The 27,043-nt window shown below is 38.5% G+C and overlaps 1 protein-coding gene across 3 annotated transcripts in view; it reads left to right on the forward strand.

The window, feature by feature from the left end:
- Nucleotides 1–1,822: 1,822 nt before the first annotated feature.
- Nucleotides 1,823–27,043, forward strand: part of LOC128704849 (ectopic P-granules autophagy protein 5) — a gene marked incomplete at its 5' end in the record, with an annotated part of 208,361 nt that continues 183,140 nt past the window's right edge. For all 3 annotated transcript variants that reach the window (XM_053799996.2, XM_053799997.2, XM_053799998.2), the window contains 5 exon segments: nucleotides 1,823–2,044; nucleotides 3,416–3,535; nucleotides 9,040–9,188; nucleotides 13,179–13,278; nucleotides 13,502–13,632. In XM_053799996.2, coding sequence (XP_053655971.2) covers nucleotides 1,823–2,044; nucleotides 3,416–3,535; nucleotides 9,040–9,188; nucleotides 13,179–13,278; nucleotides 13,502–13,632 — 722 coding nt within the window.

The following is a 27,043-nucleotide window of genomic DNA, read 5'->3' on the forward strand; positions in this document are numbered from 1 at the left end:
GACACCAGCAATCCTACAATCATGTAAAACAATTACAGGCATATGTTTTACACTCACTTGGCAGGACGGTAGTACCTCCCTGGGTGGTTGCTGTCTACCAACCTCCTACCTATAAAATAAATAAAACATAAACATCAAATTTAACATTCACGCATTTTAAACTTTACCTTTGCATTGTTTTTTAGTTTGAAGTCCTAGTGAAGACCTATTAGTGTCCGAAGTGCTCTTCATATTTTTTGTAACCACCGTAAGCATTTTTTGGAAGTAAACTAGGAAAGGTTGGAGGGAGGGGTTAAAGGAGGTTTTGTGTGCGAGGGGCTTGGACTTCCAGCAGGCATGCGTTAGCGTGTTTGATAGGAGTGAATGGAACAAATGGTTTTTAATACTTGACGTGCTGTTGGAGTGTGAGCAAAGTAACATTTATGAAGGGGTTCAGGGAAACCGGCAGGTCGGACTTGAGTCCTGGAGATGGGAAGTACAGTGCCTGCACTCTGAAGGAGGGGTGTTAATGTTGCAGTTTAAAAACTGTAGTGTAAAGCACCCTTCTGGCAAGACAGTGATGGAGTGAATGATGGTGAAAGTTTTTCTTTTTTGGGCCACCCTGCCTTGGTGGGAATCGGCCAGTGTGATAATAAAAAAAAAAAAAAAAATTCATTGTCATTTTCACATGGATGACAAAACTTTATAAAAGCTATTCATAATATATTTGTTTATTACTTATGATTTATGTACTTGTTTCACCTCATATTGTATTTATTTGGACAGCATATTAGGTTAAAAATACTATTTTATTTTAACACACTGACCATCTGCTAGAAAAATGACAGGATGGATAATGAGAACCTTCAAAACTAGGGAGGCCAAGCCCATGATGACACTCTTCAGGTCACTTGTTCTATCTAGGCTGGAATATTGCTGCACACTAACAGCACCTTTCAAGGCAGGTGAAATTGCCGACCTAGAAAATGTACGGAGAACTTTCATGGCGCGCATAACGGAGATAAAACACCTCAATTACTGGGAGCGCTTGAGGTTCCTAAACCTGTATTCCCTGGAATGCAGGAGGGAGAGATACATGATTATATACACCTGGAAAATCCTAGAGGGACTAGTACCGAACTTGCACACGAAAATCACTCACTACGAAAGCAAAAGACTTGGCAGACGATGCACCATCCCCCCAATGAAAAGCAGGGGTGTCACTAGCACGTTAAGAGACCATACAATAAGTGTCAGGGGCCCGAGACTGTTCAACTGCCTCCCAGCACACATAAGGGGGATTACCAACAGACCCCTGGCAGTCTTCAAGCTGGCACTGGACAAGCACCTAAAGTCAGTTCCTGATCAGCCGGGCTGTGGCTCGTACGTTGGTTTGCGTGCATCCAGCAGCAACAGCCTGGTTGATCAGGCTCTGATCCACCAGGAGGCCTGGTCACAGACCGGGCCGCGGGGGCGTTGACCCCCGGAACTCTCTCCAGGTAATCTCCAGGTAATCTCCCACCAAGGTAGGGTGACCTGAAAAGTGAAAACCTCTCACTATCATTCACTCGATCAATGTCTTGCCAGAGGCACATGCCCCTATTTTATTATAGTATAATATAATACAATTGTTTTAGCACACTGGTAAAAGTAAACTAAAAAAAAAAAAACAGGTAATGTATATATCCTCACAGTTTTCTGCATTTTCTGTGTAATATTGTCTTTACACTATTTCAGGAAAAGATGACAAGTATAGGTGGTATGGCACTGTATTTTTATATTTCAGGAAAAGACCATAAGTGTAGGTGGTATGGCAATCTATTTATTACTATTTCAGGGAAAGATCACAAGTGTAGGTGGTATGGCACTGTATTTATTTCGTGCCTTGCCTCTGGAGATGTGGGAGCCTGATAGTGATGATGTTACATGCGTGTCGTACTGGTTGCTCTTCATGCCAGCTGCCAGTGTGGAGAATCAGTTGGCACGAATTATTCTTGGCAAGCTCAACTGGGGAGAGAATGAACAGCAAACAAAACTGGTTCTTCCTCAAGAGTTGCATTGTAAGGTAAAGCTGCTACTTAAACAGTATTCAATCTGATGAAGACTTAGACACATATGCAACATCTAGGTAGTTAAATACTATCTTTATTATGCACCCCATATCTATCCTGTGGGCAGTCCACATCTGGGTATCCTTATTTGTAGACATTTTGCCATCCAGTGGCTTTTTCAATGCAAATTCAGGGATGTAATGAGAAGACTGTAAAACTACATGCAAAGTCTTCCCATCATGTAGTTGAATTTGTATTGATAAAGCCACTGGATGGTTAAACATCTACAAATGAAGATACCCAGATGTTGCACATGTGTCTAATTCCTCATCTTGTTGGTGTTGTATACCGTTCATGCTCAGTATTAACTCTGCTAGTCAGCGACCAGCAAAGAGACAGGGCCAGAAGCTACAACTTGACCCTTGCAACCACAAATACATGAGTACATTTTTAAAATGAATTTATGAATGGATTTATGAAGGATGAGGTTAATCATAGAATTGATGAGGGAAAAAAGGTGAGTGGTGCGTTGAGGTATATGTGGAGACAAAAAACGTTTATCTGTGGAGGCAAAGAAGGGAATGTATGAAAGTACGTATAGTAGTACCAACACTTATATGGGTGTGAAGCTTGGGTTGTGAATGCAGCAGTGAGGAGGCGGTTGGAGGCAGTGGAGATGTCCTGTCTAAGGGCAATGTGTGGTGTAAATATTATGCAGAAAATTTGGAGTGTGGAAATTAGCAGAAGGTGTGGAGTTAATAAAAGTATTAGAGGGCTGAAGTGGGGTTGTTGAGGTGGTTTGGTCATTTAAAGAGAATGGATCAAAGTAGAATGACATGGAGAGCATATAAATCTGTAGGGGAAGGAAGGCGGAGTAGGGGTCGTCCTTGAAAAGGTTGGAGGGAGGGGGTAAAGGAGGTTTTGTGGGCAAGGGGCTTGGACTTCCAGTAAGCGTGCGTGAGCGTGTTAGGAGTGAATGGAGACAAATGGTATTTGGGGCCTGACGATCTGTTGGAGTGTGAGCAGGGTAATATGTAGTGAAGGGATTCAGGGAAACCGGTTATTTTTATATAGCCGGACTTGAGTCCTGGAAATGGGAAGTACAATGCCTGCACTTTAAACGAGGGGTTTGGGATATTGGCAGTTTGGAGGGATATGTTTGTGTATCTTTATAGGTATATGCTTCTAAGCTGTTGTGTTCTGAGCACCTCTGCAAAAACAGTGATAATGTGTGAGTGAGGTGAAAGTGTTGAATGATGATGAAAGTATTTTCTTTTTGGGGATTTTCTTTCTATTTTGGGTCACCCTGCCTCCGTGGGAGACGGCCGACTTGTTAAAAAAAAAAAAAATTAAATGCCTAAAAATGTCAACTTTGTTACCTACAGGTGGCACTGACTGTATTGGAGGCTCACATTAAGATATGTCGTGATATGTATTCTGGGAGTCTGCTCACAGAAGGCGTAAAGCAGGTTACATCAGTTATGTATTCACCATCTCCAGAACAGGTCAGATATTTGGAGTCAATCCACTGTATACTTTTTAAGATTTTTCTGAAGGTTATTCTGTAATTTTAACTAAATTTTATACAATGTACAGTACTGCAGACTGTTTTGTTTTTTATTTAGTGTTCAATTCTTCAGCCATCTCCTTCCATGGTAGGGTGATGGTAAGAGGAAATCACATTCACCATCATTCATTTAATTGCCATCTTTCAAGAAGTGTGCTGACATCACAGTCAAGTTACCTTCCAGTTATAACAGTAATGGGTGGGGATGTTGTGAGGTCTTATTTGTACAGTGATACATAAATAACCAGCATATAGGAGAAAGAAATTTATAACTTTATTTATTTAGTAATTTAAGCATACAAACAGAGGTACAAAAAATACAGTTAACAGCAGCATGCCAAAGCCACTTATATGCATAGCATTACGGGCTGGCTTAAAATTAACTTAAGATTAAATAAGCAATGATGAAATCAGTGATAAAACATTATTGTAAACAGATAACTATAAAGCACAAATGAGTATTACAAAGACAGGTCATATGGTTGCTTACATTGCTGTACATTCAGTCGAATGTAGTATTCTGTTAGGTAGTGTATTTAAAAAAATACTAAAGTTAGATTGGGTCCTAGGTTTAACCTTTGTGTGATATAATTGTGAGTAACATATAGGATATACAATTTATAAGGTTCAGTTATTCAGTATTTATTTGGTTTTGAGTGAGTAAGTGATATTTGAGAAGAGACTTGAATTTATGAACAGGTAGTGTTTCTTTTATATTTACAGGTAATGAATTCCAGATTTTAGGGCCTTTTATGTGCATTGAGTTTTTGCATAGCATGAGATGGACACGAGGAACATCAAAGAGTGATCTGTGCCTTGTGTTATGGTCATGTGTTCTGTTGAGGTTGGCAAGGAGATGTTTGAGGGGAGGGTTAATATCAGAGTTAAGTTTTCTATGTATGTAATAGGTGCAATAATAAGTATGGATGTTTTGTATGGCGAGTAGGTTGAGTGTTTTGAATATTGGTGGAGTGTGCTACCTGTAGTGAGAATTTGTTATCATTCTAACTGCAGCCTTTTGTTGGGTAATTAGTGGTCTGAGATGGTTAATAGTTGTTGAGCCCCATGCACAAATTCCATAGGTGAGATAGGGGTAAATAAGAGAGTGATAAAGGGCCAGGAGGGCTGACTGTGGAACATAGTACCGTATCTTCGATAGTATGCCTACAGTCTTGGAGATTTTCTTAGAAATTTGTTGTATATGTGTATGAAATTTGAGTCTATTATCGAGGTGGATTCCTAGGAATTTTCCCTCTGTTAGCTTTGTTATGTTAAGAGGTACGTCTGTAGCTCTGTTACCAAACTGAATGAAGTAGGTTTTGTCAATGTTTAGTGTAAGTTTGTTAGTCCTCATCCAGGTAGATATTTTCTGTAATTCGGTGTTTACAGTATTGGCTAGCGTGACTGGGCTCGGGTGAGAGAAGACGTATGTAGTGTCATCTGCAAAAAGTGTGGGTTTGAGTAATTGCGAAGCATTTGGTAGGTCATTTATGTATAGGAGAAAGAGAAGAGGGCCAAGGACACTTCCCTGTGGGACACCAACTGTAATTGGTTGTGCGGAAGAGCTTGCCCCATTTGCGTACACATATTGGCTTCTGTTGCTGAGGTAAGACTTGAGGTAGTTGAGGGAGTGCCCTCTAATACCATAGTGTGACAATTTTACGTGGAGCAAGTCAATGTCAACTGTATCAAAAGCTTTACGTAAGTCAATGAAGATCCCCAGTGGGACTTCTTTTTTCTCTGTTGCAGTGTATATATGTTCTAGCATGTGTATAATAGCATCATTAGTATTTTTATTAGGCCTGAATCCAAATTGGCAGGGGTTGAGAATGTTTTGGGAGATGAGGTAGGAGTAGATTCGTTTATGAATTAATTTTTCAAAGATTTTTGAGAGAGGGTGTAAATTGGATATTGGCCTATAGTTATTCAACTCTGTTTGGTCTCCTCCTTTATGGATCGGGGTGACCCTTGCTATTTTGAGAACTGTAGGGAAGGTGGAGGATTCAATGGATTTGTTAAATAGTGTTGCAATGTTGTAAATGCAGCAGCGAGGAGACGGTTGGAGGCAGTGGAGATGTCCTGTTTAAGGGCAATGTGTGGTGTAAATATTATGCAGAAAATTCGGAGTGTGGAAATTAGGAGAAGGTGTGGAGTTAATAAAAGTATTAGTCAGAGGGCAGAAGAGGGGTTGTTGAGGTGGTTTGGTCATTTAGAGAGAATGGATCAAAGTAGAATGACATGGAAAGCATATAAATCTATAGGGGAAGGAAGGTGGGGTAGGGGTCGTCCTCGAAAGGGTTGGAGAGAGGGGGAAAAGGAGGTTTTGTGGGCGAGGGGCTTGGACTTCCAGCAAGCGTGCGTGAGCGTGTTAGATAGGAGTAAATGGAGACGAATGGTACTTGGGACCTGACGATCTGTTGGAGTGTGAGCAGGGTAATATTTAGTGAAGGGATTCAGGGAAACCGGTTATTTTCATATAGTCGGACTTGAGTCCTGGAAATGGGAAGTACAATGCCTGCACTTTAAAGGAGGGGTTTGGGATATTGGCAGTTTGGAGGGATATGTTGTGTATCTTTATATGTGTATGCTTCTAGACTGTTGTATTCTGAGCACCTCTGCAAAAACAGTGATAATGTGTGAGTGTGGTGAAAGTGTTGAATGATGATGAAAGTATTTTCTTTTTGGGGATTTTCTTTCTTTTTTTTGGGTCACCCTGCCTCGGTGAGAGACGGCCGACTTGTTGAAAAAAAAAAAAAAAAACTTGTGATGCTTTTTTGTATATAAAGGGTGGTAAGGTATTTACATTTCCTGCCTTGTTTTTCAGTGCGTTGATAATAAGGGAGACTTCGTATGGGTTAGTCGGAGCTAGGAACAGTGTGTTTGGGTAGTTGCCAGTGAGGTAGTCATTTGGTGGGGTATCTGAGCTTGGGATTTTATTGGCAAGGTTTTGACCTATAGTGGAGAAGAAATCATTGAGTCTGTTTGCTGTTTCTGTTGGTGGGAGTTGGGGTTCATCTGATTTTGCTAATTTTATTTCGCTATGTTGTGATATCTTTTTTGTTCCCAGAATTTCTGATAGGGTCTTCCAGGTCTTTTTTATATCACCTCGTAAGTTGGATAATCTGTTCTCATAATACAATTTTTTTGCCCTTCTTATCAGGCTAGTTAGGATTGACGAGTAACATTTTGTTTGGTCTCTGGTTATGTAACCCATTCTGTACTGTTTTTCATATCGGTGTTTTGTATTTATGGATTTGAGAATGCTGGGTGTTAGCCAGGGACTGTTCAGTCTCTTAGCTGTCATCTGTTTAGTTTTTTTAGGGCAGTGCTTGTTATAAAGGTATTGGGTCTTTTTTAGAAAATTATTAAAACATTCGTCAATATCTGTATAGATTTCTAGCTCAGTGTGCCAGTCAATGTTTGTTACTGCTGTTGTGAAGTTATTAATGGCTGCCTCATTGTGAAGTCTGAAGGTGACTTTAGTAGTGTCTTGGGGTATTTTACCAAGAGTTATTATGAGGAAAGTAGGGTAGTGGTCTGTGGTATTATCTGTAATTATGCCTGATTTTAAAGGGGATATGGTGTTGGTCCAGATGTGGTCAAGTAGGGAAATACTAGTCTCTGTAACTCTTGTAGGTTTTGTTACTGTTGGTAGCAACATGCAGTTACTCATTGTGTTTGTGAATTCAGTAACGTGTGGGTCCTGGTCTTGCAGGAGATTTATATTGAAGTCACCTGAGAGTAGTAAGTGATCTTTGTTCATGCGTGCATCAGTTATCATACTTCCTAGGTTTTGACTAAATTGGCTAATGTTTGACTGTGGAACTCTGTAGATGTTTATCACTGTGAGAGGTTTTTGTAGGTATTTGGATTTGAATTTAGCTATTATATATTCCCCATGTTCATCCCTTGTGCAAGTATTAGTGATACATTCTAGTTGGTCTGAGTAGTATATAGCAGTGCCACCCCCTTGTTGGTCTGGCCTACAGTTGTGTATGGCTGTGTAACCAGGAATGGCATAGACATCTGTAGTATCAGGCTTTAGCCAGGTTTCAGTTAGTGTAATGATGGACATATTGGCATGCAAGGAATTTAGTAATGCTAGGAGGTCATCATAATGCTTGCTTAAAGATCTGATATTGTAGTTAAAGATAGTTATGTTGTTGTTAGCTCTGAGAAGTGCCTTTGATTGTTCTGCTGTGTAGTAATTACAGTAACTGTTTGAATCATTTAAGTCATTAAATAAGAGGTTGGTATCAGGATCAATGCTTGTAATCATAAGATTTGTAGTGAATCTATAGTTAGAATTAAGTAAAAAAATAAAGTAAATATCCTAAAGCTAAAAAAAATAGCACCTGAATTATTTAACAAATGTAAAAATAATGAGCTAAGGTAGTTTTTTAAAGCTAAAATAAAGGAGACAATATAAAAGGGACTAAAATAATTTGTGGTGAACAAATAAAGTGATGATCAAATAATGGAGCTTGGGAATATGATAGTAGGTAGTACTTTAAAGGTAATTCTTTAAAGTTAGAATTATAATATAAAATTATAATATAAAAGGGACTAATATAAGTTGTGGTGAACAATAAAGTGGTAATCAAATAATTGCACTAAGGTCTAATATAATGACTTTTGTGGAGTCTTTGTTTTGAGCTAGAATGAGCTATAGTACAACTAGATTTAATCTAATAATATAACAATACAAATTAAAAATAGCACCAGTCTCTCACTAGTAATTGCAATATGGTCTAATATAATGAATTTGGTATTGACTATAGTACAACTGAGTTTAATTTAATAATATAAAAAAGGCACAAGACTCTCAATTGTAATTGCACTAAGGTGTTATATAAGTTGTTTACAAGAATTAGAGTATAACTAGATTTAAATTGACAAGATAAAATATGCAAGTTAAGGTAGCAAAAGAATAAAAAAAGTAAAAAAAAAAAATATATGAGGTAGTTGGTACTAGTTAGCAAAAGATAGTTAAGGGCCTTGAACAATAATATAATTGAAAAATACACTAATTGCACACACAATATAGTCACTAAGATATGAAAACAATCTTAGAGTAGGAATTATAATACAAACTTATAATATAAAAATACAAATTGAAATGGTACTTGCAATTGCACTAGAGTCTGGTATAGTTAAAAGTGCAAGTCAGACCAAAATGTTGTCATAAATTTCTTTCTCCTCTGTGCAGGTTATTTGTGTATTGTTCCAGTCACTGTGTTGTGGCTTTTAGCACAACACAGTGACTGCTCACATCTATTGAATGATTAATACTAAATGCATTTCCTTCTTGAAGTTGCCTTACCTTGAGGATAAATGGCAACTGTAGTAAAAAAATTGCTGATTTCTAGTATATTATAGTTCATTACATGAGAAAAATTCTCTTCACCTGATTGTAAACTTGATACATATTTTTTTTTTTAGATGTTTTTTGATTGGTCATGGGAGATGCTCACTTGTCTTCGACTGCACCGTCTGGACCAACCTGAGGCACAAGTCCAGGCTGCTCTGGCCTCTCCCTCATCACTCCTCATGGACATGCCAGATCCCACTTCAGCAGCTATAACTCAGGGGTCAGTACTAATGCATGGCGCACTAGCAGATTTTTATAATTTTGGTTTACAAAGTTTTTGTTTCATCACTGTTTTTTACCAGTTGCAAATTTGGACTACTATATGTGTTTTTAAAACATATCACTCTACCTCAGTGGGAGTGGGCCAGTGTTATTAAAAAAATACTTTTTTTAGAGAGAGCATGATGTACTCTAGAACAGTGGTCAGATGTGTGATGAGGGCCACATGGTTTTGCTGACACTGCTGTGTGGAACCTACATAAAAGTGAACTCATAATTTCATGTGAGAGCTGCATCCACTTCCTAGAAGGGCCACATCCAGACCACAGGTTGAAGACCTGCTAGTTGTTTCACTTAGCATTTTGGATAGGTTGCACTGATGCAATAGTATTATAATGTACAGGAAAGTGGTCACTTGTGTATTTGTATTGGCTCTACCAGTGTACCTGTTTGAGTTTATTGTGGTCTAGCACGAAGATTGGAGTCTCATTTCTTAATGTTAATTTTCATTGAGCTGATGTTATTTAGTGTTATTGTATTTACCTTTGAATCTGTTCAGCAAACTTGATTAGCACAGGAGATGTGATAGATCTCTGAGGCAATGGTGAAGGAGCTGTTGAATGCTAGTGGTTTCAGAATCCATTGAGCATATTAGATCTTAGTAAGTGGAGACAAGTTTTTTTTTATTTGACATTACTGTTGGAGTATGAGTAAGGTTACATTCAGGAATTTATGAAATTTAAGAGTTTAGGAAATTTAGGAAACAAATTAGCCAGACCTGAGTTGTGAAAGTGAGAAGTACAGTGCCTGCACTGTGAAGGATTAATAGATGGTCAAGCTCAGGAGGTCATTTGAATTATGATGCCTTTGCACTTCAGCAATACAGCTTTGAATAAATTTTGGTGAATGTGTCTCCTCCCTTGGGTCTTTCTTCCTTGGTGGAAAATGGCCTTTGATAAGACAAAATGATATATCCTCGATACTACTATAATGGATTATAAAAATCTTGTGTTATGTTATCTATACCACACTATAATTAAAGGGTAACCACAAACAATGGCCCGGGGTAATTCCTTGTGTTCAGCTGAATCTTTCAAAAAACTAAGTAAATAAAAGCATTACAAAGCATGATTTGTCTGCCAAATGATGAAACTATGCATGCTCTCTGCCAATCCCCAGGTACCTTACCCTCTTTCATATATTTATTGCCACCTGCTTTTAACATTTTTGTTATGATCCCATCTATCATTGCTGCTTTACCCCCTTTCATTTAACCCACAGCCTCATGCACCTTCCCCATTTTCACATCTGGCTCTTTCATACTTCTAATGGATGTTATACCTCCCTGGTCAATGCATGAAATCACTGCTTCCCTTTCTTCATCAACAATTATCAGCTTCTCAAAATATTCTCACCAACTTCCCAATACCTTCAACTCCCCATTTAATAACTCTCCTCTTCTGTTTTTAACTTTCAGATCCATTCATTCCCTAGGCTTTCTTAACCTATTAATCTCACTCCAAAACAACTACTTATTCTCAGCAAAATTTGTTAACAGTACCTCACCTACTCTCTCATGTGCTTTCCTTTTACATTCCCTCACTATTCTTTTAACCTCTCTTTTACTCTCTGTATACTCCACCTTTATATCACTTTTGCTTTGTAAACTTCTCATGTGCTAATTTTTTTCTCCCTTATCATTATCTTTACCTCATCATTCTGCCAAATCACTTCTCTTCCCTACCACACCCCATCTTCTATATCCACAAACTTCTGCTGCACACACTACCATTGCATTCTTAAATCTACCCCATACCTCTTCAGCTTCCTGGTTACCCATATTCTCACTAGCCCATCTTTCTCCCAGTAGTTGCTTATGTCTTACCCTAACTACCTCCTCCTCTAGTTTATAAACTTTCAAGATACAATCAGTAAATTAAAATTTAGGTGCCAAGCTAAAGAATGAGAGAGACACACACATAGTGTAATTAATAAGTTAGCAATAAATATTACAACTTGATAGTCATAAAGAAATATATTTTAGAAAATTACTTAGAATTTCATGATTAAGGGGCTTAAGTATACTCTGTATATACTGTGTATGTTTTAGCTTCAATTTGAATTAGTTTAATGTTAAGAATTTAATTAATCTAATAAGTTATTCCACTTTTTGGCTCTTTGATTTTTTCATAGAGTTTCTGTAGCAGTTCAGATGAGCATGAGAAATATCAAGGAGGTATTTGTATCTAGTGTTACTTCTCTTCATTTACAGTTTTGAAGGTGTGTTACATCAGCACTACAGCGTTGTGTTCTGAAGATGTGAACAGTAGCATCAATGACATACATGTTAAGAAAGTTCTGGGACTTCAATAAGGGCATAATGTTTTGCCTGTAATTAGAGTTTGTGATGGTTCTGATAGCTGCCTTTTGTTGAATGATGATAGGTTTGAAGCAGATTGCCATTGTGGATCTTTAGTTATAAATCCCATATGTGGGGTAGAGGTAATTGAGGAAAAAGATTAGTTTTTATAGTTTTGATTGGAGAATATAACACTGTAGTGAATTTTAGAGTATCCCTACAGTCTTTGATGTTTTTGTGGCTATATCTTGGATATATCTTTGATATATTGCATATTTTTATGGTGGCCTGGTGGTTAACGCTCTCGCTTCACACGGTGAGGGCCTGGGTTCGATTCCCAGCCAGAGTAGAAACATTGGACGTGTTTCTTTCAACCTGTTGTCTATGTTCCCCATCAGTAAAATGGGTACCTGGGTGTTAGTCGACTGGTGTGGGTCGCATCCTGGGACACTGACCTAAGGAGGCCTGGTCACAGACCGGGCCGCGGGGGCGTTGACCCCCGGAACTCTCTCCAGGTATCTCCAGGTATCTCCAGGTATCTCCAGGTATATACTTCTAAACTGTTGTATTCTGGGCACCTCTGCAAAAACAGTGATTATGTGTGAGTGAGGTGAAAGTGTTGAATGATGATGAAAGAATTTTCTTTTTGGGGATTTTCTTTCTTTTTGGGTCACCCTGCCTCAGTGGGAGACAGCCGACTTGTTGAAAAAAAAAAAAAAATCTTGGATATGTGGTGGATTTATCTTGGATATGTCATAGATATGTCTTGGATATGTACATTAAATATTAATTTTTTGTCTGTGATTAAAATCTTGGAATTTGCCCTTGTCTTTTTTTCTATTTTGGCTTCATTACTCCTACAAGGTAACTTTTATGAATGGATTCAGGGAAACTGATTAGGCAGACTTGAGTCCTGGATTTGGGAAAGGCAGTGCCTGCACTCTGAAGGGTGACTGAGGATGTTACAATCAGAGGGTAATTTGATTGTGATATCAGCACACTTCTGGAAAGAGTGCAGTTGAATGAATGATAGTGGCTGCATTTTCTTCTTTGGGTTATCCTGCCTTGATGGAAGGCAGCCGTTGTTAAAAACGTATATATAATTGGGGACATATTTATTCCCAAAAGTTGTATAGAAGGATTTTTCAATACAGTATTAAAAGTGAGGTTTTTGGTAATTATTAAAATACTGACATAACATTGAGAGAATAATTGTTTTATGGTGATCGATCTGCAGTATGGATACATGTGACTCATAACCATCCGTTGTATTATTATTTTCAATAGGGTAATTGGTTCAGGGTTACGAACAACTTGTTAGTTGAAACACTGGGTGTTCAACATGTTCCTAAGTTGGACCTTCTTACATTACTATTTTCTGTGCAGTGTTGTTACAAAATTCAGCATATGTTTGTTTTTATAGTAACCCATTCTCCTGTATAAATTACTAAATGTAAAAAGAAGAAAAAGTTTTTTCTTTTTCGGGTCACCCTGCCTTGGTGAAATACGGTCAATTTGTTAAATAAATAAAAAAATTATCTTTTATTTCCATGGGGAAGTGGGGAAAAAGAAACCTTCCTCCATAAGCCATACATATCATAAAAGGCAACTAAATCCTCATTTTAATTTCAGCTCATCGATGAATATTGTGAAGCGTGGCATTATGGATAAAAATCCACTGGCTCTCTACTCTGCCTTGCTCTTAACCACCTGGGGACACTCATTGCCTGAGGTGTGTTATGAATAATGACACTAATTGAACTTGATATATTTTTTCTCAATTTTTAATTCTCTTGAACTTAAGAACCAGTTAGTGCAAAGATTGTTTACTGAAGTGCTTTAACAAAGTTTTGCCAATTGTGTTTTAACAATACGTATTGTTAACCAATTAATATTGTGTCTCAAAGTTAATCTACATAGAAATGTAATCGTTGGTTATTTTGTGTTTTTTATAGTTTTGCGAGCAAGGTATTGAGTGCATACATCAGCTGGTTGCTCAAGGCAGGTACGAGGCTGCTATATCTGCTCTGGGACACATCATGCCGCTCTTCTTCTCGCAGCCTGAAGACATCACCACTAGTACACGGTCAGAACTTATGTAGTATTGTTCACACTTACAAGGGAACAAGCAGAAGTGAAGAACATAATGTGTGCATAAGGGTAAACAACCTCTTTGGGAAAGTGGAGAAGAAAATCCTTCTTCTGTTAGCCATGCATGTCATAAGAGGCAACTAAAATGCTAGGGGCTAGGAGCTAGTAACCCCTTCTGTATAAATTACTGAAGGTAAAAAGAAGTAACTTCTTTTCTTCTTTTTTGGGTCACCCTGCCTTGGTGGGGGGACAAATCAGAATTAAGCGTTACGTGATATTACAGTATTTGTAGTTACGAGAGGGTGTATGTGTGTGTGTGTGCAATGGGAGTGCTGTCACTATACATATATTATGTTTCTGTATTTATAGTGATGCTAAGGCATTCCTCCTCCTCCCCATTTAAGAAAAGTATGGCAGCAATCATTCATTTCAATCTTTTCATTCAGTTAGTAGAAAAATAGATCATCCAGTGTTGCCATGTTTTCAAACTGATGATATGAACCATATTCCTTAGTAGGGAGATATTCCTGCCTTGTCCTTTGAGTAAGAAATAAAAGCCTGTTAAACATTTTGCACTTTGGCAGGTTTGATGGTCTGGTCTGGTCTTTTTTTTTTTGTCTCATGAACATGCAAGAAGACAGGTTAGAGTTGTAACCTAGCTACTTAGGTATCATTTAACCTTTCATAAAATATGATCCATAGCTACCTAAATGTGTGAAACATATTTTTTTTTTTTTAACTCACCATCACTTTCTTGCTAGAGGGACACTGATATGGCAGTTCAAGATTACAAGTATCCCCACTCCTTCATAGTGCAGGCACTGTACTTCCTACCTCCAGGACTCAAGTCTGGCTAACATAGTTATTTGTTACACTATTGTTTCTATGGGAAATTAGTTTCAGAGGCACACATGCCTCATTCATAGGCAGGAACTTTAGAAAACAACTCCTCCATGAGTTATTGTGTAACTGTACAAGAGCAAGGTAACATTTATGAAGGGATTCAGGGAAACTGGTTAGCTGGACTTGAGACTGGGAGGTGGTAAGAGCAGTGAGTGTACTGTGAAGGAAGGAGTGGGAATGTTGCAGTTGGAGGGTAATTGATTGTGATGCCAACACATTTCTGGAAAGATGGCAGTTGAATGAATGATGATGAATGTGTTTTCTTCTTTGGGTCACCCTGCCCTGGTGGGATCTGGGGATCAGTGCCCTCATGACCTAGTCCATGACCAGTTAAAAAAAATAAATTGCCAAATTTAACATATAAATTAGCAAGTAATATTTTTCAACTAATGCCCTAATATGAAATGTTTATGTAGTACTAACAGTAAGAGCTGTTGTGTTGATTCTGATGCACCCTGAAGGATCAGACTGTTCGAAGGAATTGGTCTTGCATGCAGTTAACTGACCAAGAGTTGGTCTTGCACACAGTAAACTGACCAACAGTTTGTCTTGCATGCAGTAAACTGACCAAGAGTTGGTCTTGCATGCAGTAAACTGACCAAGAGTTGGTCTTGCATGCAGTAAACTGACCAACAGTTGGTCTTGCATACAGTAAACTGACCAACAGTTGGTCTTGCATACAGTAAACTGACCAACAGTTGGTCTTGAATACTGACCGATAATTAGTCTTGCATCCAGTAAACTGACCAGTAATTTAGAGGTAAATGTATCTAAGGAAAATAAGTGTTACACTAGATAAAAATGAAGAATAATTGTTACTTACAAAATTATGCTAATGGAAGACATTCCATATTTAATGTGTAGTAAATAATTTTAAATCCTAAGAAGCAATGTTCAGTAGGTGTCATAAATATACATACCCATAAATATGCCTTTAGCAGACTGTTTGCCTGGCAGATTTAAGAAGTACCAGGGCAGTATTTGTATGGAAGACAGTCCTCTTTGCCATACAAATACAGAAGGGCTCATATATACAGCACCTCTTTTCGGTATTCCACATTTTTCTTGGCTTTCAATTGAGCCATTGTTCATTATACAGCCTCTCCTTACTTGACAACAGAGTTTCATTCCTAAGACCATGTTGGTAAACAAATTCGTCTCTAAGCAAGGAGCATACTATAATGGTAGTGGGTTTGTGTCAGCCATCTTTGATATTGTTTTAATGTCACCTATGCACCATTTGTAACATTTTTCGTATACAGTGGACCCCCGCATAACGATCACCTCCGAATGCGACCAATTATGTAAGTGTATTTATTTAAGTGCATTTGTACGTGTATGTTTGGGGGTCTTAAATGGACTAATCTACTTCACAATATTCCTTATGGGAACAAATTCGGTCACTACTGGCACCTGAACATACTTCTGGAGTGAAAAAATATCGTTAACCGGGGGTCCACTGTATTTTTAAATGAACAGAAAAGAGGAAATCAGCTCTAATGTACATTATTTAGGTATGCATGCTGGTCAGAGAGCCCGTTGTAAGTCCGAGTCGTTGGTAAACGAGTACGTCGCTAAGAGAAGAGAGGCTATATTTGGTGCTTTTACCACTTTTCTTCCATTTTCATCGTTTTCGTACAACAGTTGCGTAAGGGAAGGGCGACGGGCTCCATATTTTTGTAGGTACAGTGGTACCTCGCGTTATGAGCTTAATTCATACCAGAAGGCTGTCTGAGTGCTGATACTGAATGAATTTGTTCCCATGAGGAAAAATGTAAATTAGATTAGTCCATTTCAGACTCTCAAAAATACACTTGCATAATTGTTTGAGTTGGGAGCTGTTTGAAACTTGAGGTACCACTGTACTGTGTATTTATTTTACTTTTTAAATGTGTTTTATACTTGGCTGTATTGAGCACTTAATACATGATAGTGTAAACACATTATCAGGCATTTTAGATGCTTTGAGAAAATATGTGGATGATTTTTCATAAGCACAGTCTTGAATTAACCTTCTATCCACATAGCTAAAGCGAACTTTTAATACAAGAAACTAGTAATAACTTATTGATACTGATGTACCTCAGAGACAAGTGGGACTTTAGGAACAGTGGGGTTGCAAACAGTGTCCATCTTTCGGTGCCCACCGTCTCAGTTCCCCAACTCACTTTGGGACCTTAGACTATGAACATGTGGTTCCTGCCTGGATTTTTATTATGAAAATTTAAGCCAGTAACACTGGCAGTTTATGTGGACTGTATGAAAGTGTGATTTGACTAAAATACAGTGGACCCCCACTTAACGACCACCTTTCAATGCGACCAATTATGTAAGTGTATTTATGTAAGTGCGTTTGTACATGTATGTTTGGGGGTCTGAAATGGACTAATCTACTTCACAATATTCCTTATGGGAACAAATTCGGTCAGTACTGGCACCTGAACATACTTCTGGAATGAAAAAATATCGTTAACTGGGGGTCCACTCTATATTGTTTATACTACTAATTACACATTAAGCTCATAATTAGAAAAAGTAAAAGACACTTACCACTTAATTCCATGGGTGATATGTCCTAATGTCTCCTAACAGGAAGGCAAACTAATATTGGCCAATACCCAGCTACCTTACCTGTTGTGTGGTTTTATACCACATATAAGGAGGCAAAATTAAACTATTACAGTGCTCGCGGTGCTCCAGTTCCTCATACATCTAACACCGCGTCCCATTTTGCATCATTATCAGCCTTATCCTGGACCCTTCTAGATGTATTTTCTCTTCATTTATCTGGTCATTATAAAATTTTGCCAATAATATTACTGCTGACCCCGATTACACTAGATTAAATAATCACAAAGTCCCAGTCCGTTCTTCCATTATGCCATCTTCGATGCTTTCCCCATTTTTATTTAAATTTAGTGATATTTCTAAGTGTGTAATACATTTTTCTTATCAGAATATTAATTTCTTCTGAATTACAATAATATCACTTTACTTAGTCAGCTTATAGGGAATATTGGTTCTCATGCGGCTTAGCACCTTTTAAAAGTCACATTAACATTACACACCTATACAACTTTATAAACACTATTCTTTTTTTCATACATACCTGCATATTCCACCAAGGCAGGGTGACCTAAAAAGAAAAACCAAAGTTTCTCTTTTTAAAATTAGTAATGTATACATCAAATACCTTCAATGCAGACTCTGATAAGTTTAAAACATTCTATACCATTAAAGGGGTAACCCCAAACAGTTGTCAGCTAGTAAGTGTATCTCATGACTTTATTCAAAAAGAACTAAGCAGGTTAAACCTAACTAAGAGCACTTGCCCTGATAACATCCTTGGTAAGTTCCTAAAAGATGGAGCTTCTGAATTGTCAATCCCTATTGCTCACATAATAAATTTGTCCATTGCCACTAATACTGTACCGGAGGGGTTCAAGGAGGTCAGAGTTACTCCTATCTTCAAAAAAAATAGTAGATCTGATGTAAGCAACTATTAGTATGCTCAGTATAATATCCAGAATTCTAGAGAGGGTGGTGTACTCTCAAGGAGTTAACTACCTTAATGACAACAACATTCTCCATAGCTATCAATCAGGCTTTAGTAGATCTTACTCAACTGACACCTCCCTAATTAATCTGATGGATTACATGAGAACTGAAATGTCAGTGGGGAACCTCATAGGTATGGTAACCTTAGACCTGCAAAAAAGCCTTTGATACTGTCAACCACAATATATTATGTAAGAAACTTCAAGCTATCGGTATAGGCTCTGTAGACTGGTTTGAGTCCTACCTTAGCAATAGGAGACAAATTGTCAAAATCAACAAAACGGAATCAGAACCCCTGCATGTGGAGTTTCCCAAGGTAGTATTCTGGGTCCCTTATTATTCCTATGCTATGTTAATGACATGCCTATCAATGTCAAGTGCAAACTCCTACTGTATGCAGATGACATTGCTCTGTTAGTGTCAGGTAAAGACCCACAAGATATAGGTAAGGTATTAACACTGGAACTGGAGTCCTGCAGCAAATGGTTAGTAGACAACAAACTATCATTACACCTCGGGAAAACTGAAGCCATTCTCTTTGGCACAAAACATAAACTGAGAAGGGTAAATAATTTTAATGTCCAGTGTAATGGGGAGCCCATCACTTCAGTTTCCTCAGTAAAATATCTGGGAATCCCCTTTGACCCATGCATGTCAGGAGAATTGATAGGGAACAGTGTAGTAAAGAAAGCGAATGCCAGACTGAAATTCCTCTATAGACAAGCACAGACTCTACCTACTGAGGCTCGTAGGACCCTATGTTTAGCCCTTATACAGTGCCATATGGATTATGCTTGCTCTTCATGGTACTCTGCCTTGACAAAAAACTGAAAGATAGGCTGCAAAATCACCTAGAACAAAATGGTAAGATTCATCCTGAACCTGGGTCCAAGAGAGCATGTAGGCCAGGATGAATTACAGCAGTTGGATATGCTGAATGTTGAAGACAGAGTAAAACAACTGAAGCTAAATCATGTATTTAAAATTGCTCACAAACAGTGTCAGAATATCTTGCTGCCAGTTTTGTCAAGGTTGGGAACCAAAGCAATCATAGTACTAGGATGAGAGAGCACAACTTTGTAGTACCCACAGTCAGTGGCCAGGCTTCAAACACCTTTTATTGTACAGCAATAAAGGAATGGAACAGACTTCCCGCACATGTCAAAGCCAGTCATAACATGAACCAGTTCAAGAAGAGAACCAAAAGGTGTCTGATGAATGTAGCTACAGAAAGGGAGGTGAATGATTTTTTATTTTTTTAGCTAACAAACGTGTAATTTTACCTTTTCCTAGTAATGACTCTTGTATGGTAGATAGTGTTAATGACCCTCATGTAGTAGATAGTCTTAATAGTATGATAACAAGATGTTATCTCCATTATAGAATAATAATAAGATATTATCACCTTTATTTTATAATAATAAGGTAAAAGGACCACAGTGGAAATAAGCCACTCTGTCTGACTTTTTAGGGTTATCCTAGGTACTTTACATATGTGCTGCTATGTATGATAATCTATGTAACTGTATTTGTGTATACTTGAATATACTTACTTACAGGAGAAGAGGTTACTAGCCCATTGCTCCTGGCAGGGTGACCCAAAAAAGAAAGAAAATCCCCAAAAAGAAAATACTTTCATCATCATTCAACACTTTCACCACACTCACACATTATCACTGTTTTTGCAGAGGTGCTCAGAATACAACAGTTTAGAAGCATACACATATGAAGATACACAACATATCCCTCCAAACTGCCAATATCCCAAACCCCTCCTTTAAAGTGCAGGCATTGTACTTCCCATTTCCAGGACTCAAGTCCGACTATATGAAAATAACCAGTTTCCCTGAATCCCTTCACTAAATATTACCCTGCTCACACTCCAACAGATCGTCAGGTCCCAAGTACCATTCGTCTCCATTCACTCCTATCTAACACGCTCATGCACGCTTGCTGGAAGTCCAAGCCCCTTGCCCACAAAACCTCCTTTACCCCCTCTCTCCAACCCTTTCGAGGACGACCCCTACCCCGCCTTCCTTCCCCTATAGATTTATATGCTTTCCATGTCATTCTACTTTGATCCATTCTCTCTAAATGACCAGACCACCTCAACAACCCCTCCTCTGCCCTCTGACTAATACTTTTATTAACTCCACACCTTTTCCTAATTTCCACACTCCGAATTTTCTGCATAATATTTACACCACACATTGCCCTTAAACAGGACATCTCCACTGCCTCCAACCGTCTCCTCGCTGCTGCATTTACCACCCAAGCTTCACATCCATATAAGAGTGTTGGTACTACTATACTTTCATACATTCCCTTCTTTGCCTCCATAGATAACGTTTTTTGACTCCACATACACCTCAATGAACCACTCACCTTTTTTCCCTCATCAATTCTATGATTAACCTCATCCTTCATAAATCCATCCGCCAACACGACAACTCCCAAGTATCTGAAAACATTCACTTCTTTCATACTCCTCCTCCCCAATTTGATATCCAATTTTTCTTTATCTAAATCATTTGATACCCTCATCACCTTACTCTTTTCTATGTTCACTTTCAACTTTCTACCTTTACACACATTCCCAAACTCATCCACTAACCTTTGCAATTTTTCTTTAGAATCTCCCATAAGCACAGTATCATCAGCAAAGAGTAACTGTGTCAATTCCCATTTTGAATTTGATTCCCCAAAATTTAATCCCACCCCTCTCCCGAACACCCTAGCATTTACTTCCTTTACAACCCCATCTATAAATATATTAAACAACCATGGTGAAATTACACATCCCTGTCTAAGACCTACTTTTACCGGGAAGTAGTCTCCCTCTCTTCTACACACCCTAACCTGAGCCTCACTATCCTCATAAAAACTCTTTACAGCATTTAATAACTTACCACCTATTCCATATATTACAATCTCTTTTGTCCCCTTTCCCTTTATATAAAGGGACTATACATGCTCTCTGCCAATCCCTAGGTACCTTCCCCTCTTTCATACATTTATTAAACAAAAGTACCAACCACTCCAACACTATATCCCCCCCTGCTTTTAACATTTCTGTCATGATCCCATCAGTTCCAGCTGCTTTACCCCCTTTCATTTTACGTAATGCCTCACGTACCTCCACCACACTTACATTCTGCTCTTCTTTACTCCTAAAAGATGGTATACCTCCCTGGCCAGTGCATGAAATTACCGCCTCCCTTTCTTCCTCAACATTTAAAAGTTCCTCAAAATATTCTCACCATCTACCTAATACCTCCCTCACCCCATCTACTAACTCCCCTACTCTGTTTTTAACGGACAAATCCATACTTTCCCTAGGATCTCTTCACCTTTCTTTTACTCTCCATATACTCTGCTCTTTTTATAACACTTCTGCTTTGCAAAAACCTCTCGTAAGCTACCTTTTTCTCTTTTATCACACCCTTTACTTCATCATTCCACCAATCACTCCTCTTTCCTCCTGCCCCCACCCTCCTATAACCACAAACTTCTGCCCCACATTCTAATACTGCATTTTTAAAACTATTCCAACCCTCTTCAACCCCCCCCCACTACTTATCTTTATATATATATATATATATATATATATATATATATATATATATATATATATATATATAAATATATATATTTAATTATTTATTTATTTATTTATTTATTTATTTTAATGAAAATAAGAAAAAAATTTGGAGTGAGTTAAACAAGTTAAGAAAGCCTAGGGAAAGTATGGATTTGTCAGTTAAAAACAGAGTAGGGGAGTTAGTAGATGGGGAGAGGGAGGTATTAGGTAGATGGCGAGAATATTTTGAGGAACTTTTAAATGTTGAGGAAGAAAGGGAGGCAGTAATTTTATGCACTGGCCAGGGAGGTAAACCATCTTTTAGGAGTGAAGAAGAGCAGAATGTAAGTGTGGTGGAGGTACATGAGGCATTACGTAGAATGAAAGGGGGTAAAGCAGCTGGAACTAATGGGATCATGACAGAAATGTTAAAAGCAGGGGGGATATAGTGTTGGAGTGGTTGGTACTTTTGTTGAATAAATCTATGAAAGAGGGGAAGGTACCTAGGGATTGGCGGAGAGCATGTATAGTCCCTTTATATAAAGGGAAAGGGGACAAAAGAGATTGTAAAAATTATAGAGGAATAAGTTTATTGAGTATACCAGGAAAAGTTTACGGTTGGGTTATAATTGAAAGAATTAGAGGTAAGACAGAATGTAGGATAGCGGATGAGCAAGGAGGTTTCAGAGTGGGTACGGGATGTGTAGATCAAGAGTTTACATTGAAGCATATATGTGAACAGTATTTAGATAAAGGTAGGGAAGTTTGTATTGCATTTATGGATTTAGAAAAGGCATATGATAGAGTGGATAGAGGAGCAATGTGGCAGATGTTGCAAGTACAGTGGACCCCCGGTTAACGATATTTTTTCACTCCAGAAGTATGTTCAGGTGCCGGTACTGGCCGAATTTGTTCCCATAAGGAATATTGTGAAGTAGATTAGTCCATTTCAGACCCCCCAAACATACACGTACAAACGCACTTACATAAATACACTTACATAATTGGTCGCATTTGGAGGTGATCGTTATGCGGGGGTCCACTGTATATGGAATAAGTGGTAAGTTATTAAATGCTGTGAAGAGTTTTTATGAGGATAGTGAGGCTCAGGTTAGGGTGTGTAGAATGAGGGAGACTACTTCCCAGTAAAAGTAGGTCTTAGACAGGGATGTGTAATGTCACCATGGTTGTTTAATATATTTATAGATGGGGTTGTAAAAGAAGTAAATGCTAGGGTGTTCGGGAGAGGGGTGGGATTAAATTATGGGGAATCAAATTCAAAATGGGAATTGACACAGTTACTTTTTGCTGATGATACTGTGCTTATGGGAGATTCTAAAGAAAAATTGCAAAGGTTAGTGGATGAGTTTGGGAATGTGTGTAAAGGTAGAAAGTTGAAAGTGAACATTGAAAAGAGTAAGGTGATGAGGGTATCAAATGATTTAGATAAAGAAAAATTGGATATCAAATTGGAGAGGAGAAGTATGGAAGAAGTGAATGTTTTCAGGTACTTGGGAGTTGACTTGTCGGTGGATGGATTTATGAAGGATGAGGTTAATCATAGAATTGATGAAGGAAAACAGGTGAGTGGTGCATTGAGGTATATGTGGAGTCAAAAAATGTTATCTATGGAGGCAAAGAAGGGAATGTATGAAAGTATAGTAGTACCAACACTCTTATATGGATGTGAAGCTTGGATGGTAAATGCAACAGCGAGGAGACGGTTGGAGGCAGTGGAGATGATCTGTCTAAGGGCAATGTGTGGTGTAAATATTATGCAGAAAATTCGGAGTGTGGAAATTAGGAAAAGGTGTGGAGTTAATAAAAGTATTAGTGTGAGGGCAGAAGAGGGGTTGTTGAGGTGGTTTGGTCATTTAGAGAGAATGGATCAAAGTAGAATGACGTGGAAAGCATATAAATCTATAGGGGAAGGAAGGCGGGGTAGGGGTAGTCCTCGAAAGGGTTGGATAGACGGGGTAAAAGAGGTTTTGTGGGTGAGGGGCTTGGACTTCCAGCAAGCGTGCGTGAGCGTGTTAAATAGAAGTGAACGGAGACGAATGGTACTTGGGACCTGACGATCTGTTGGAGTGTGAGCAGGGTAATATTTAGTGAAGGGATTTAGGGAAACCGGTTATTTTCATATAGTTGGACTTGAGTCCTGGAAATGGGAAGTACAATGCCTGCACTTTAAAGGAGGGGTTTGGGATATTGGCAGTTTGGAGGGATATGTTGTGTATCTTTATACGTATATGTTTCTAAGCTGTTGTATTCTGAGCACCTCTGCAAAAACAGTGATAATGTGTGAGTGAGGTGAAAGTGTTGAATGATGAAAGTATTTTCTTTTTGGGGATTTTCTTTTTTGGGTCACCCTGCCTCGGTGGGAGACCGCCGACTTGTTGAAAAAAAAAATATATATACATGTATATATATATATATGTGTGTGTGTGTAGTAGGTTGGTAGACAGCAACCACCCAGGGAGGTACTACCGTCCTGCCAAGTGAGTGTAAAACGAAAGCCTGTAATTGTTTTACATGATGGTAGGATTGCTGGTGTCCATTTTTCTGTCTCATGAACATGCAAGATTTCAGGTATGTCTTGCTACTTCTACTTACACTTAGGTCACACTACACATACATGTACAAGCATATATATACACACCCCTTTGGGTTTTCTTCTATTTTCTTTCTAGTTCTTGTTCTTGTTTATTTCCTCTTACCTCCATGGGGAAGTGGAACAGAATTCTTCCTCCGTAAGCCATGCGTGTTGTAAGAGGCGACTAAAATGCCGGGAGCAAGGAGCTATTAACCCCTTCTCCTGTATATATTACTAAATGTAAAAGGAGAAACTTTCGTTTTTCCTTTTGGGCCACCCCGCCTTGGTGGGATACGGCCGGTGTGTTGAAAGAAGAAAGAAAGATTTAGGGAAACCGGTTATTTTCATATAGTTGGACTTGAGTCCTGGAAATGGGAAGTACAATGCCTGCACTTTAAAGGAGGGGTTTGGGATATTGGCAGTTTGGAGGGATATGTTGTGTATCTTTATACGTATATGTTTCTAAGCTGTTGTATTCTGAGCACCTCTGCAAAAACAGTGATAATGTGTGAGTGAGGTGAAAGTGTTGAATGATGAAAGTATTTTCTTTTTGGGGATTTTCTTTCTTTTTTGGGTCACCCTGCCTCGGTGGGAGACCGCCGACTTGTTGAAAAAAAAAATATATATACATGTATATATATATATATGTGTGTGTGTGTAGTAGGTTGGTAGACAACAACCACCCAGGGAGGTACTACCGTCCTGCCAAGTTAGTGTAAAACGAAAGCCTGTAATTGTTTTACACGATGGTAGGATTGCTGATGTCTTTTGTCTGTCTCATAAATATGCAAGATTACAGGTATGTCTTGCTAATTCTACTTACACTTAGGTCACACTACACATTCATGTACACGTTTATATATACACACTCATCTGAGTTTTCTTTGATTTTATCTTAATAGTTCTTGGTCTTATTACTTTTCCTTTTATATCCATGGGGTAGTGGAATAAGAATCTTTCCTCCGTAAGCCATGCGTGTTGTAAAAGTCAACTAAAATGCCGGGAACAATGGGCTAGTAACCCCTTTTCCTGTAAAGATTACTAAAAAGAATAAGAAGAAGAAAATTGTCAAAGTGGGAAGTCTGAATGTGCGTGGATGTTGTGCAAATGATAAGAAAGAGATGATTGTGGATGTTATGAATGAGAAGAAGCTGGATGTCCTGGCTTTAAGTGAAACAAAGCTGAAGGGGGTGGGAGAGTTTCAATGGAGAGGAATAAATGGGATTAGGTCAGGGGTTTCAAATAGAGTTAGAGCTAAAGAAGGAGTAGCAATAATGTTGAAGGATAAGCTATGGCAGGAAAAGAGGGACTATAAATGTATTAATTCAAGGATTATGTAGAGTAAAATAAAGATTGGTTGTGAAAAGTGGGTTATAATAAGTGTGTATGCACCTGGAGAAGAGAGAAGTGTAGAGGAGAGACAGAGATTTTGGGAAATGTTGAGTGAATGCGTGGGGAGTTTTGAATCAAGTGTGAGAGTAATGGTGGTTGGGGATTTCAAGGCTAATGTGGGTAAAAATGTTATAGAGGGAGTAGTAGGTAAATTTGGGGTGCCAGGGGTAAATGTAAATGGGGAGCCTTTAATTGAGCTATGTGTAGAAAGAGATTTGGTAATAAGTAATACATATTTTATGAAAAAGAGGATAAATAAATATACAAGGTATAATGTAGCATGTAATGAAAGTAGTTTATTAGATTATGTATTGGTGGATAAAAGGTTGATGGGTAGGGTCCAGGATGTACATGTTTATAGAGGGGCAACTGATATATCGGATCATTATTTAGTTGTAGCTACAGTTAGAGTAAGAGGTAGATGGGAAAAGAGGAAGGTGGCAACAACAAGTAAGAGGGAGGTGAAAGTGTATAAACTAAGGGAGGAGGAAGTTCAGGTGAGATATAAGCGACTATTGGCAGAAAGGTGGGCTAGTGCAGAGATGAGTAGTGGGGGGTTGAAGAGGGTTGGAATAGTTTTAAAAATGCAGTATTAGAATGTGGGGCAGAAGTTTGTGGTTATAGGAGGGTGGGGGCAGGAGGAAAGAGGAGTGATTGGTGGAATGATGAAGTAAAGGGTGTGATAAAAGAGAAAAAGGTAGCTTATGAGAGGTTTTTACAAAGCAGAAGTGTTATAAGAAGAGCAGAGTATATGGAGAGTAAAAGAAAGGTAAAGAGAGTGGTGAGAGAGTGCAAAAGGAGAGCAGATGATAGAGTGGGAGAGGCACTGTCAAGAAATTTTAATGAAAATAAGAAAAAATTTTGGAGTGAGTTAAACAAGTTAAGAAAGCCTAGGGAAAGTATGGATTTGTCAGTTAAGAACAGAGTAGGAGAGTTAGTAGATGGGGAGATGGGGGTATTAGGTAGATGGCGAGAATATTTTGAGGAACTTTTAAATGTTAAGGAAGAAAGAGAGGCAGTAATTTCATGCACTGGTCAGGGAGGTATACCACCTTTTAGGAGTGAAGAAGAGCAGAATGTAAGTGTGGGGGAGGTACGTGAGGCATTATGTAGAATGAAAGGGGGTAAAGCAGCTGGAACTGATGGGATCATGACAGAAATGTTAAAAGCAGGGGGGGATATAGTGTTGGAGTGGTTAAGATAAGATAAGATAAGATAAGATTTCGTTCGGATTTTTAACCCCGGAGGGTTAGCCACCCAGGATAACCCAAGAAAGTCAGTGCGTCATCGAGGACTGTCTAACTTATTTCCATTGGGGTCCTTAATCTTGTCCCCCAGGATGCGACCCACACCAGTCGACTAACACCCAGGGACCTATTT

The sequence above is a fragment of the Cherax quadricarinatus genome, chromosome 91 (genome assembly GCF_038502225.1).
Source record: "Cherax quadricarinatus isolate ZL_2023a chromosome 91, ASM3850222v1, whole genome shotgun sequence".
NCBI lineage: Eukaryota > Metazoa > Arthropoda > Malacostraca > Decapoda > Parastacidae > Cherax > Cherax quadricarinatus.